The sequence below is a fragment of the Myotis davidii genome, unplaced genomic scaffold (assembly GCF_000327345.1).
Source record: "Myotis davidii unplaced genomic scaffold, ASM32734v1 scaffold665, whole genome shotgun sequence".
NCBI lineage: Eukaryota > Metazoa > Chordata > Mammalia > Chiroptera > Vespertilionidae > Myotis > Myotis davidii.
In genome coordinates, this window is record NW_006296410.1 from 211,500 (window position 1) to 223,905 (window position 12,406).

The following is a 12,406-nucleotide window of genomic DNA, read 5'->3' on the forward strand; positions in this document are numbered from 1 at the left end:
CTGAGGGAAAAGGCACACACTGCCTGGGTCTGAGCCCTGAGTCTGCCACGGGTTAGGTATGTGCCCTTTGGCAAATCGCTTTTTCTATGCTTTGGCTTCAACATATATAAAATCATCTTAAGAACAGTATCTAGCAGCCCTGGCAGGGTAGCTCAGTTGGTTAGACCCGTGGTCGGCAAACTGCAGCTCGCGAGCCACATGCGGCTCTTTGGCCCCTTGAGTGTGGCTCTTCCATAAAATACTGACTTCTGCGCGTGGGACACAAAGTTTCAATCGCGCTGTACATGCACGCCCGCACGTGGTATTTTGTGAAAGAGCCACATTCAAGGTGCCAAAGAGCCACATGTGGCTCGCAAGCCGCAGTTTGCCAACCACTGGGTTAGAGCATTGTCCGGATACACCAAGTTTTGAGTTTTATCCTGATCAGGGCACATACAAGAGTCAATCAATGAACGCATAAATACCAGTAAGTGGACAACAAATCGATGTTTTTTTCTCTCTCCCTTCTTCTCGCTCTCTAAAAATCAATAAAAAAATAGTATCTAACTACATAATGTCATTAAAACTCAGACTATATGTGTGAATTCCTTAGAAAGGTGCTTGGCACATAATTAGCACTGAGTGTGATAGAAATATAATTTTCATATTACATTTCTAAGTATAAATATTATAAAATTGTGTATTTTACTCCCCTATTCCTTCAGGCTGTGCTCAATGTCAGCAAGCCCTCCCCTAGCTTGTCTACCTCCACCTGCTTCCTTCGGCATCAGCACTCCCGACATTAGGCCCCTGCCTGCTCGCTGCCTGACTGCCTGCAGGAAAGCTCCTCGGGACAGAGCCATTGCCTGTTCCGCTCACTTCTGTCCTCAGGCTCTGGAGCAGGCTCCCCGAGGAAGGTGCTGTTACATATTGTCACACCGCTGGGGGAATGAATGGATACAAATACTTTCCTAAGAGCAGCTGTGAGAAGGCATGAGATAGTCAATGTTAAATGCTAACACAGTACCTGGCATACATAAGGTACAGTGGGGCCTTGACTTACAACTTTAATTCGTACCGTGACGGAGCTCGTAACTCAAATTACTCGTATGTCAAATCAAAAAGTGAACAAGTGAGACATGTGATGCTGGGCTGATGTTGTGGCGTTCACTGTGACGTTCGCTGCGCCAACTAGCGGGGGGGGATTTGAAGCTGGCTCGTAACCCAAATTTTAACTCGCAACTCAAAGCAAAAAATCGGCCGAGAGACAGCTCATATCTCGAAAAACTCGTTAGTCGGGACACTGGTAAGTCAAGGCCCCACTGTACTGTTAGATCTTTTCCAACCAACGTTAGCTAGTTCTTCCTTCGTATCATACTTCTGAAGGCTATGAGGAGAAAGCTGAGCCATATGATGCTGATCGGGCCCTAAAGGGAGAAGGTGGGGGGCCCTTCAGCAACCCACATTTTAGTAGGAGCCTTTGGAGGCAAAAGGATCAGGTATGAACACACCTAAGCTTGAAGAAGGAATTATGCCGGGAGTGTTCAGGGTACGTTGGGGGTGGGGGGGACATTGAGAAGGTGCTGGAGGGGGGCCTGCATGACCCAGGCCAAGTCATGCTCTGATGGAAAGCTTCATAGGCTACTGTCCCCCACAGCCCCATGGCTGAGACCTCAGGGGACTAGGAACTGTCCCCTCCTCACTTCACTGCACAGAAACGCAGACTCAGAGTGGCGAAACCACTGCAGACAAGAGAGAGACGGGACCCAGAGCTCAAACCTTCCTACATATTCCAGTTTTCCGCCTCTGCTACGTGACCTACTCAGGGTATAAACTGCTCAGAAGCAAGATACTGTCACGCTCAAACACAAGCTCCTGTGTTGGCAATCATGTGTAACCGCTCCTCACATTTACTCTGTAACCTGTCTTGTCTCACACTTTTCAAACAGGCACTTTCAAGATACAGCAATGGGACATGGGCAGACAGGACTTCCTGGAATCTGCTCCTGGTCTGGGGCTCTTTGTGACGGTTACAACTTACAACGAGGAGGTAAAACATTCTGTACATTTTCTTACTAAAATGTTTCCGTCGCTAAAATTCACAAGGCATGTATCCCGACAAACGTTTGAAATCTCTGGGTAAGCACTCACTAAGCAGCACTTACACTTTTCACACTCTGTCAGGCACTGCAGACATAGAAGGTGCCTGCTCTCGTGAGCCTCGTCTAGGCGACGCCCGGGCAGAGAGAGTTTAGAAACAATACAAACTGAGTTTTGCTGGGCTTGCTGGGCAGAGGGCACCCACAGGGTCAAGGCGTCCCAATGCTTCTGTAGATGCCAGGCTTCATCTGCTCTGCCTGGCCACATACCACACCCTCCCCCGAGAGGGCCAGACAGGACACCTCCCCCTTGGGTCCTGGCAGGGCTCTCTGGGTCTGCCTGGTCTCCCTGGGAGTTAGCGAAGGAGCAAGACAGGCATCTTGATCAAGGGGACAGAACATGGGTTTTGGGATCAGAGCCAAGTTACAGTGTAGACTGCCTCTAAGCTGAATCTTGAGCAGGCTACTTGCCTGCTTTGATCCTCCACTTTCCCGTCTGCACAATGGATATAACGGGTGTCCACTCCTGACCATGCAGCTCAAGGTGCTCTGACCCGCTCAGCCAGTAACTCAAACACAGCTGCGGGCATGACTTCCATCTGGACTGGAGTTGTCCTGCGCGGTGCCCATGGGGTGCAGGGTGGCGGTGCAGCACCGCCTTGTAGAACGGGCACCTCCTCTCTGCGGAGAGGTACTTGGTGTAGGCAGGACAACGTTCCTATTCTCCTGAAAACTAGGTGACACCTGGGCCTGAGCTGAGGGCAGACATAGGACACCCCTCTCATGGGGAGGCTGGAGCTGGGTCACTGGAGACTCCATTCCAACTGGATACTGGACACGTGGAACTTCTCCTGGCGCACTTGGCACCTCCCTCATAACAGTTCCACTGGGACCCTTCCCACCTCCAGTCACCTGTCCTCCCTGCACCCCACCCCCCCGTGTCCCTTGTCCGGGGATACCAGCGTCCAGATCTCTTGCTCTTTCCCAGTAGTACTTCAGGAGCAATCTGGAACTGTCTCCAAGGTTTATTAAAACCAGAACCCAAGCCCTAGTTGGGCTAAAAACTGTCACAGAAAAATCTGTTTACTGTTATTAAGACAGAGGTCTGTTCTTCAAAAGCACAATTGCCTAAGAGAAGAGATATGTTTCTGTTCATTCTGCAAACATTCAACAAATTTTATCATGGGCTAATATATGCTCAGTCTCTTCTTGGCCTAGGAGAGACAAAACTCTCACCTTCAGGCCTTATTTTCGGGAAAGCCCTTCCGTTTGGAATATGATAAGAAATGGCATGCCCTACCAGTTTGGCTCAGTGGATAGAACATCATCGGCCTGCAGACTGAAAGGTCCCAGGTTTGATTCCGATCGAGGGCACATGCCCGGGTTGTGGGCTTGATCCCCAGTGTGGGGCGTGCAGGAGGCAGCCAATCAATGATTCTCTCTCTTCACTGATGTTTCTATCACTCTTTCTCTCTCCCTTCCTCTCTGAAATCAATAAAAATAAATTTCGTACAAGATCAGATCCCCATTTACTAGTAAGATACCTGTCAGCACCCCCACGAGGACACTGGGGGCTTGGGGTCCTCTTAAGTTGGCCCCAATCATGTGTCCATTCCTATGCATGTGACAGATAGCCCAACAGAACAGCATGCGCTCGCAGGGCAGACCACATCAACGATGCACATGTACCACACAAACATGTCTTCTGTGCTCCATTTCCCACTACTCCATGTCCAATATTCCTAATTCCATTTTGTAGAAGAAAACCTGTTGTTCTGAGAGGCTACATGACAGACAAGAGCTCACCATCAGCAAGTGGCAACAATGATATTTAAACTCATATGTGTGTTTTTTCCAATACACCAATCAGCAGGCATTCAGAGGGTGTGCTGACTTGACTATCCACGGGGAGTAGACAATGCAGAGCCTGGACATGAAACTAAAGCTCAGACACTGACTGTGATAACCAGCAGTCACAATGCTTTTTCAGAGCAGAGTTCTCTGTTATTCACTTAAAATCAGAAAATCAATTGTAAAATCAGACCTTTGAATGTAGTCTTATTTAATAAAATTTCCCAATCAAGCCTAGCTGGTGTGGCGTAATAACTGAGCGTTGTCCCATGCAAAGGTCACCAGTTTGATTCCCAGTCAGGGCACATTCTAGGATTGGGGGCTTGATCCCCAGTCAGGGTGTGCAGGAGGCAGCTGCTCTCATTGGTGTTTTTTTAAAAAAATATTTTAAAAATATTTTTTTATTGCCCTAACTGGTTTGGCTCAGTGGATAGAGCGTTGGCCTGTGGACTGAAAGGTCCCAGGTTCAATTCCGGTCAAGGGCATGTACCTTGGTTGCAGGCACATCCCCAGTAGGAGGTGTGCAGGAGGCAGCTGATCGATGTTTCTAACTCTCTATCCCTCTCCCTTCCTCTCTGTAAAATATCAATAAGCCCACAACCCATGCATGTGCCCTGACTGGGAATTGAACCCTGACCTCCTGGTTCGTATATCAATGTTCAACCACTGAGCCACACCAGCCAGGCTTCATATATTTTTATCGATTTCAGAAAGAGAGATGGAGAGACAGAAACATCAATGATGAGAGAGAATCATCAGTTACACTTTTGTATAAACATTTTTTAGAGGTTGCCCTAATGTTTGCAATATATGTATATGCAACTAGTCCAAGTCCACTTTCAAGCAACGTCCTACTACTTTACAAGTACAGCACGTGCCTTATAATCACTAGGTATCCCCAAGTCTTCCTTCCCTTGCATCACTGCTGCCATTCACGTCACTGATACATAAACGATAATCATTACTGCTGTTATTTTGAACAGACTGTTATGTATTAGATCAGTAAAAAAAAATTTAAATTTTAAAATTTACTTTCACTTATTCCTCCTCTAATGCTCTTCTGTTCTTTATGTAGATCCAAGTTTCTGAACTATATTGTTTTCTTTTTCTCCAAAGAACTTCTTTAACATCTCTTGCCTGGCAGGTCTATCAGTAACAAATCCCCTCAATTTTTGTTTGTTTGAGGAAATCTTTATTTCTCCTTCACTTTTGAAGGAGAATTTTACAGGATACAGAATTCCATATTGGCATGGTTTTTTTTCTCTCTCAACACTGTTCCACTCCCCTCTCTACTTACTTGATGGTTGCTGAGGGGTTTTCCCCTCTGGTTTCTTTCATGATTGTATCTTTAATATCTGCAGTTTCAACATAATATGCTTGGGCATTTATCCTGCTTGGTGTTCTGAACTTCCTGGCTCTGTGGCTTGGAATATGACATGAATTTGGAGGAAGTTCTCAGTCATTGATGCTTTAAATATGTCTTCTGTTCCTCTCTTTCTTCTCCCTCAGGTGTTCCCATTATGTGTGTGTTACACCTTCTGCAGTTGTCCCATGGTTCTTGGATATTCTGTCCCTCTTTTTTCTCTTTGCTTTTTAGTTTTGGAAGTTCCTGTTGACCTACCCTCAAGCTCAGAGACTCTTTCCTCGGCTGTGTCCAGTCTACTAAGGAGTCCATCAGAGGCATTCTTCACTTCTGCTGCAGCATTTTTAACTCTAGAGTTTCCTTCTGATTTCTTCTTCGGATTTCCACCTCTCTGCTTGCATTGCCATCTGTTCTAGCATAGTGTCTACTTGTTTCATTAGAGCCCTTAGCATATTAGTCATAGTTTTTCTGAATTCCTGTTCTGATAATTCCAATATCCCAGCATGTCTGAATCTGATTCTGATGCTGGCTCTGTCTCTTCAAACTGTGTCTTCTTGCCTTTTAATGTGCCTTGTAATTGTTGTAAGCTGCACATGATGTAATGGGTAAAGGGAACCCAGTACTGGTTCCCACAGAGGTTCTTCTCTGGTAAATTATATTCTTTGTATTTGCTTGTTCTTCTCTCCAGTTTTGGAGGCAGCAGTTTGCCCTGTGACCTCAATTCTCTGACAGATCTAAGAAGTGATTTCTTTTTGTTCACATTTTTACTTGTTGTTAGGACAAAATGACAACTTCTAAGCTCCTTATATGCCAGACTAGAAGTCCTATACCTGTTTTAAAATCCCAAACAATATATAAATAAACAGAAAAATCAAAGTTCCCCAACAAATATAACCATCTAACAATCTGGTGTGTGTTCTTTACAATTCTCTTATAAGCACACAGAAACATATATGTGTATGTGTTCTTTTACAAATGATGCTTCTTTTACAAAAAGAGGATCCTACACAGACTGCTCTACCAGAGGATATGATGGACACCTTCTATACAGATATGGATATCCTATATAATAAAAGGCTAATATGCAAATTGTCCCCTAGGGGGTTCTACGGACGGGGAGTTCAACCACTTGCTATGACATGTGCTGACCACCAGGGGGCAGTGCAGAATGAAGGAAGGCCCCAATCGGCCCTGATTGCCAGCCAGTCCTAGGGATCCTACCCATGCACAAATTTCGTGCACTGGGCCTCTAGTAATATATATTATTCTCTTTTAATGCTACATGTTTCTTTATTTGGCTTTGCCTGAATTTAATCAACCCCCTTCACTGAAAGGTGTTAAAATTATTTCAAAATTGCAATTTTGGCCTGGCCAGATGGCTCAGTTGGTTGAGCAGCAGCAGCATCATCACACACACACACACACACACACACACACACACACACACACAAAAGGTGGCAGATCTGATTCCCAGTCAGGGCACATACGTGGGTTATAGGTTCGATTCCCATTGGGGCACATACAGAGGGCAACTGATCAATATTTCTCTCCCACATCAATGTTTCCTTCTCTCTCCTCTCCCTCTCTCTCTAAAACTAACGAATATATGCTCAGATGAAGATTTTAAAAAATTTAATTTTTTAATTTTGCTACTATGACTAACATCACACTGAATATCCTTTTACATATAACTTTATCTATATGTGTATTTCTGTAGGGTAAATTTTCATAGGTAGAACTGCTGGGTCATTGGTTATACACATTTTAATAATCAATATATAGTGCCAAAGTGCTCTCCAGTATGGTTGTTCAATTCCCAAAACAGTGTTTGGAGATAGTATTTCTCAATACGTCCTTGGGCACTTTTAAATTGTTGCCAACCTGGTAACAAACAAGGATATCCTACTGTGGTTTGTATTTTTTTATTATTAGAAAGTCTGAATATTTTTCATGTTTGTTGGCCATTGGATTTCTTCTTTAGGAATTGCACACTTTTTACTAGATACAGAGGAGATTATTTGTAAGAATGGCAACTAGAGAATAATAAGCTTACACTGTGGAAATCCTCCATCCTAGGTACTATTATCAAAGTTATATGGCCCACAAGGAACATTCTATTTCACTTCACATTCACCTGGCGAACACATCATTTGCTTAGAATCTAATTCCACGCGGCTTGTGTCGTTTGGAGGGAGTAAGCTGGTAAGTACCCACCCCCGCGTAGCTGCTGATGAACACAGTGTCAGCACTATTCAGGCATGACATCAGTATGCAGAGCCATGACACCCGGGCCGGCTAGAGACTTATTAAAGTCCTGCACCCAGATCTCAGCGCTGCCACCACAGAGGGAGCTGGAAAGCTTGGAAGGGGTTCAAAGGAGCGCCACGAAGTTGATTAAAGGGCTTGAGTAAGAACTGTGAGGGGAGGTTAAAAGCACTGTGATTATTCAGGCTTGAAAACAAGTGAGGGCTGAGGGTGAATTAATAATGGAATTCCAATAAATAAAACTCTTCACGGTAGATGGTGATTGGCTATTTCCTAAATGTGCTGAGAACTAACGAGGAGAATGTGTACTTTAGCATCAGAAACTCAGTTGTGTGTAAAGAAACTTTGCTGGGAGTAATCAGATTCTCAACACCCAACGCATTTGCCTGATAGTAAATTTGAGGTCCAGGAGGGTGTAAGTGCCTCAGTCAGTAGATGAGCATTCCGTGCATTATTATTGCAGAGGACTGCTGAGTAAAACGGGGGACAGAGTGGCAGTGAGGGGAAGGGAAGATGGAGAACGCTGGGCTGCCTGCTCTTAAAAGGGGGGAAAAGAAGGAGAGAGGAATTGAGGATGCGCAGAGGGAGAGGAGAAAGGGGAGCTCTCTTAAAATGCACTTCTTCCTTCTCACTGTTGGCACAGCGGGTCCACTTAGACATCCGCGTTGGAGAACATGACCTCGATGCTGCCATTGCTCAAGCCAAGGACAAAGTTAATGAAGTTAGCTTCAAGCTTGAACATCTAATTGAGCAAATTGAGCAAATAGTCAAAGAACAAAACTATCAAAGGGTCAGTTTGCCTGTTCAGCTCATTTTATCTCTTCCTGCCAGGAACGTAATTCCGCAGACGAAGTCCCTGAACCAAGGAAAGAATAAACTCTGCTCCTTGGTCTTTCTCCCTGAGCCACACTGCGTGGACACGGGGGTGTGGGGGAAGGGCCATTCTGTCCCCTGGACAGCAGGCTCCTCTAGGACTGGAGGCTGCAGCCATTCACCTTAGGGGTATGAGTTTACAGAATGAATACGTAAGTGCTTCCAAAGACAGCCCACGGGTCCGAAGAGGCTAAGTATGCCCACTTCCTCAGTCACACTTGTGCTCCTGTGACAACACGGGTTTTCTGGGTCACTGTGCTCATGGACCATGGTCAGACAAGGGCTCACATATGCTCCACCAGTCACTACCCTGGTGTCATCTCTAGGCCTCAGTTTCCTCATCTGGAAAATAAGATGAGGGCAGGTGTGCTGACGCAGAGTCCAGCTTAAAGTAAAGTAAGAATTCAAACCATGAAAACCCACAACTATTGGGTAATGTTCATTCTGCTTAACAGTGACAAATAAAGTAATAGATCAAATACCTGATATTTTACACCAAAATACAAAAATGTCTTACAAGGTTGATTCTTAATCTTTGTCTTTGCTAACACCACAGCTGGCGTAGAAAATCAGAGATGACACTTTGGTATAAGATATTAATTGAGAAACATGAAATACTTTGGTTTTTGTTTGTATCGTGTGTGTGTTTTATTTTATATCAAATACTTTGAATGCAAACAGCACCTTCCCCTCAAACTCATGTAGTAAGCTCTTTAAGAAACTGCCCTGATGTGCTAAGTGGTTAAAGCTTCAGCCCCCACACAAAAGGGTTGTGGGTTCAATTCCCAGTCAAGGGCATCTACCTGGGTTGCAGGTTCAATCCCCTCCGCCTCTCTCTCCACCCCTCCCTTCCTTGCACTCTCTCTAAAAAAAGATCAATGGAAATAATATCCTGGGTGAAGATTAACAACAACAGCAAAAAAAAAAAAAAAAAAGAAAGAAAAAGAAAAAAAAACTAAAAACTAAACCTGCCTATTTTTCTACTGTACAGGATCGTGAAGAAAATTTTCGAATGACCAGTGAAGACACAAATAGCAATGTCTTATGGTGGGCTTTTGCACAAACATTAATCTTTGTCTCAGTTGGAATTTTCCAAATGAAGTACCTTAAAGACTTCTTTATAGCTAAGAAGCTTGTTTAAAATGCTAATAAAGACAGATAACTACCTGCTGATTTGCATAACATTTGAGTTAATAAATCAAAATACATTCATAAATGTGAATTACAAGAGATCCTCAAATAATATCATTTTGTTCAATGTCATCTATATATATAAAATCCTAATGTGCAAATAGACTGAACGGCGGAACTGAACAACCGAACAACCAGTTGCTATGACATGCGCTGGCCACCAGGGGGCACGTGTGGAACATGGTGGGCATTGGCTGCAGCAGGATGGTGGAGCAGGTGGACAGGGGTGCCAGACTAAAGCGGGGTGGGGTGCTGGTCACTGTCATTGGGCGAGCCTCTGGTGGTTACTGAAAATTCTTTGCTCCCGTGCGCTGTGGTTCCGCCTGGCACTTGCACCTGCTGCTGGTACCAGCCCCACTCACACCCACTGCCGGTGCCTGGTGCTAGCCCCAATCACTCAGCGCTGTTAGTCAGTGCGAGCAGCAGCTGCTGGCCCAGATCGCCCCTGAGGGCTTCTCTACCTCCTCTTGCTCCTGAGGGGTAATGGGGGCAGCAGCCACCGCTCATACCTGCTGCTGGCGCCGGCCCCAACCATTCCGTGCTGTCAGTGGGTGTGAGTAGGGCCGGCACATGGGAGCAGCTGTGATGAGAGGAGGGCTGCCAACAGACAGGAGACCGGGGGCCACGGCAGGAGGAGCCAGGCGGGGGCGCGGAGGATGGGGCGAGACCCGCCCCTGTGCCCACCGCAGCCTCGCAGCCCACAGTTCCTTTCAAGGTGCACAAATTATTGCACTGGGCCCCTAGTTTTGTTATAATGTTGATGAGAAGAAAAATGTTTCCCAGCTGGGCTCACTATCTGTGGAATTTACACATTCTCCCCGTGTGTGGGGGGAGGGGAGATCCTTCCACATCCCAGTGACGTGCACGGATGCACATGTGAGGTGAATGGTGTATCCACGCTGTCCCATCAGAGGGAGTGTGGGCGCGGGTGTGGGTGACCCTGCGATGGAAGGGCATCCTGACTGGGTGGGGTCCCACCTTGCACCCGGAGCTGTTGGGTTGGACTGGCCACCAGTGATCCTAAATGGGAATAAGCAGTTGGAAATAATGATTTTACTGGTTTCCATTAATCTTTTTTGTTTGTTTGTTTTGTCTTTTTTTCATTAATCTTTCTTCAATGTATATATAGCTTACATTTACTTCAATGGTTAATATGAGAAGTGTTTGGGGTCTTTATTTAGAAGTTAGGTGTTTTTCTGACCAGAAATATGCTTTAAGAACCTAATTCTTGTTAATATCAATTAGCCTCGACCAGTGATGGCGAACCTTTGGAGCTTGGCGTGTCAGCATTTTGAAAAACCCTAACTTAACTCTGGTTGCCGAGTCACATATAGACATTTTTTGATATTTGCAACCACAGTAAAACAAAGACTTATATTTCTGATATTTATTTTATATATTTAAATGCCATTGAACAAAGAAAAATCAACCAAAAAAATGAGTACGCGTGTTACCTCTGACACGTGTGTCATAGGTTCGCCATCACTGGCCTAGACCCTAGGGTGAAACTGGTTTCATTATATGTCATTTTGTTTAAAGTTACAAGTTCGAAGAACCTGTCGACGACGTTAAGTGAGGATTACTGTACTTTCATGACTCCAGACATCAGAGGTTGAAGTTACAGAATTCTAACAGATAAAGGGTTGCTTTCACAACGTAGCTCCTGGGTGAGGTAGGTAAGCGCATCATCAGTTCTTATTTCAAACTTGGTGCCAGCACTGCCCAACAGAAATAAAGTCTCAGGACACAGGCAAAATTTAAGTTTTCTGCCTGCCACACAACGAAGGTTTTAAAAACCAGCAAAATTCAACCCTAGTGACACCTATGTAACCCATTGCATCAAAAATGGGCCGGCTGTGGTGGCTCAGTGGGTTGAGCATCGTCCCATGGACCAAGAGGTCCCAGGTTCGATTCCCAGTCAGGACACATGCCCGGTTGGGCTCAACCCCATGTGGGGTGAGCAGGGGGCAGCAAACTAGTGAATCTCTCATCAATGATGTCTCTCTCCCCCTCTTCCTTCCTCTCTAAAAATATATATGTTTTAAAGTGTCACCACTGCTGGTGGGTGTGGCTGCACCGTCAGCACAGACCCTGCACCACCAGGTCTTGGATTCGCCAACAGGGCAGCTGCCTGGGTTGTGCTCCACCCCGAGGGGCGTGCGGGTGGCAGCCCATCAACGCTGCTGTTTCTGTCTCATCCACGTTTCTATCGCTGTCTCTCCCTCTCCTTTCCTCTCTAAAACCCATACAAACAGTGCTTTTCAATGTTACCGCTTACAGGATCATCACAATGGTTACTGCACCCCTTTTCCCATAGGAGGTCCTGGGGACGTGGGTATTATTTTATATTACTTTGCACTAGGCACAAACCGCAGCTTGGACCAGGCACATCTCAGGTCACAGCCCCGTCCCAGGGGTCACAGCCACATCTCAGGGGTCACAGCCCCGTCCCAGGGGTCAGAGCCTCGTCTCAGGGGTCACAACCACGTCTCAGGGGTCACAGCCCCGTCCCAGGAGTCAGAGCCCCGTCTCAGGGATCACAGCCACATCTCAGGGGTCACAGCCACATCTCAGGGGTCACAGCCCCGTCTCAGGGGTCAGAGCCCCAGTAGGACCGGCCCACGCTGGGCGCAGAGTCAGCCTGAACCCCCGCTTCTCCGGACTCCCCAGGAGGTACCACCTTCCTCACAGCAGCCGCCACCCGGGCCCTCCCGACGGATGACCAGCCCCGGGCCCGCAGGCCAGGTGCGGCTCCCACCTGCTTCCTGTTCCCGCCAGCGCGGGG

The 12,406-nt window shown here is 46.2% G+C and overlaps 1 protein-coding gene across 1 annotated transcript in view; it reads left to right on the forward strand.

The window, feature by feature from the left end:
- The window catches only part of LOC102773663 (transmembrane emp24 domain-containing protein 11), a 21,694-nt gene extending 12,057 nt beyond the window's left edge, over nucleotides 1–9,637 (forward strand). The window contains exons 2-5 of the mRNA XM_015568930.1: nucleotides 1,929–2,029; nucleotides 7,369–7,494; nucleotides 8,201–8,347; nucleotides 9,422–9,637. Of these exons, the coding sequence (XP_015424416.1) occupies nucleotides 1,929–2,029; nucleotides 7,369–7,494; nucleotides 8,201–8,347; nucleotides 9,422–9,571 (524 nt within the window). The 3' untranslated portion in view covers nucleotides 9,572–9,637. The remainder of the gene's footprint in view (nucleotides 1–1,928; nucleotides 2,030–7,368; nucleotides 7,495–8,200; nucleotides 8,348–9,421) is intronic.
- The last annotated feature ends 2,769 nt before the right edge of the window (nucleotides 9,638–12,406 follow it).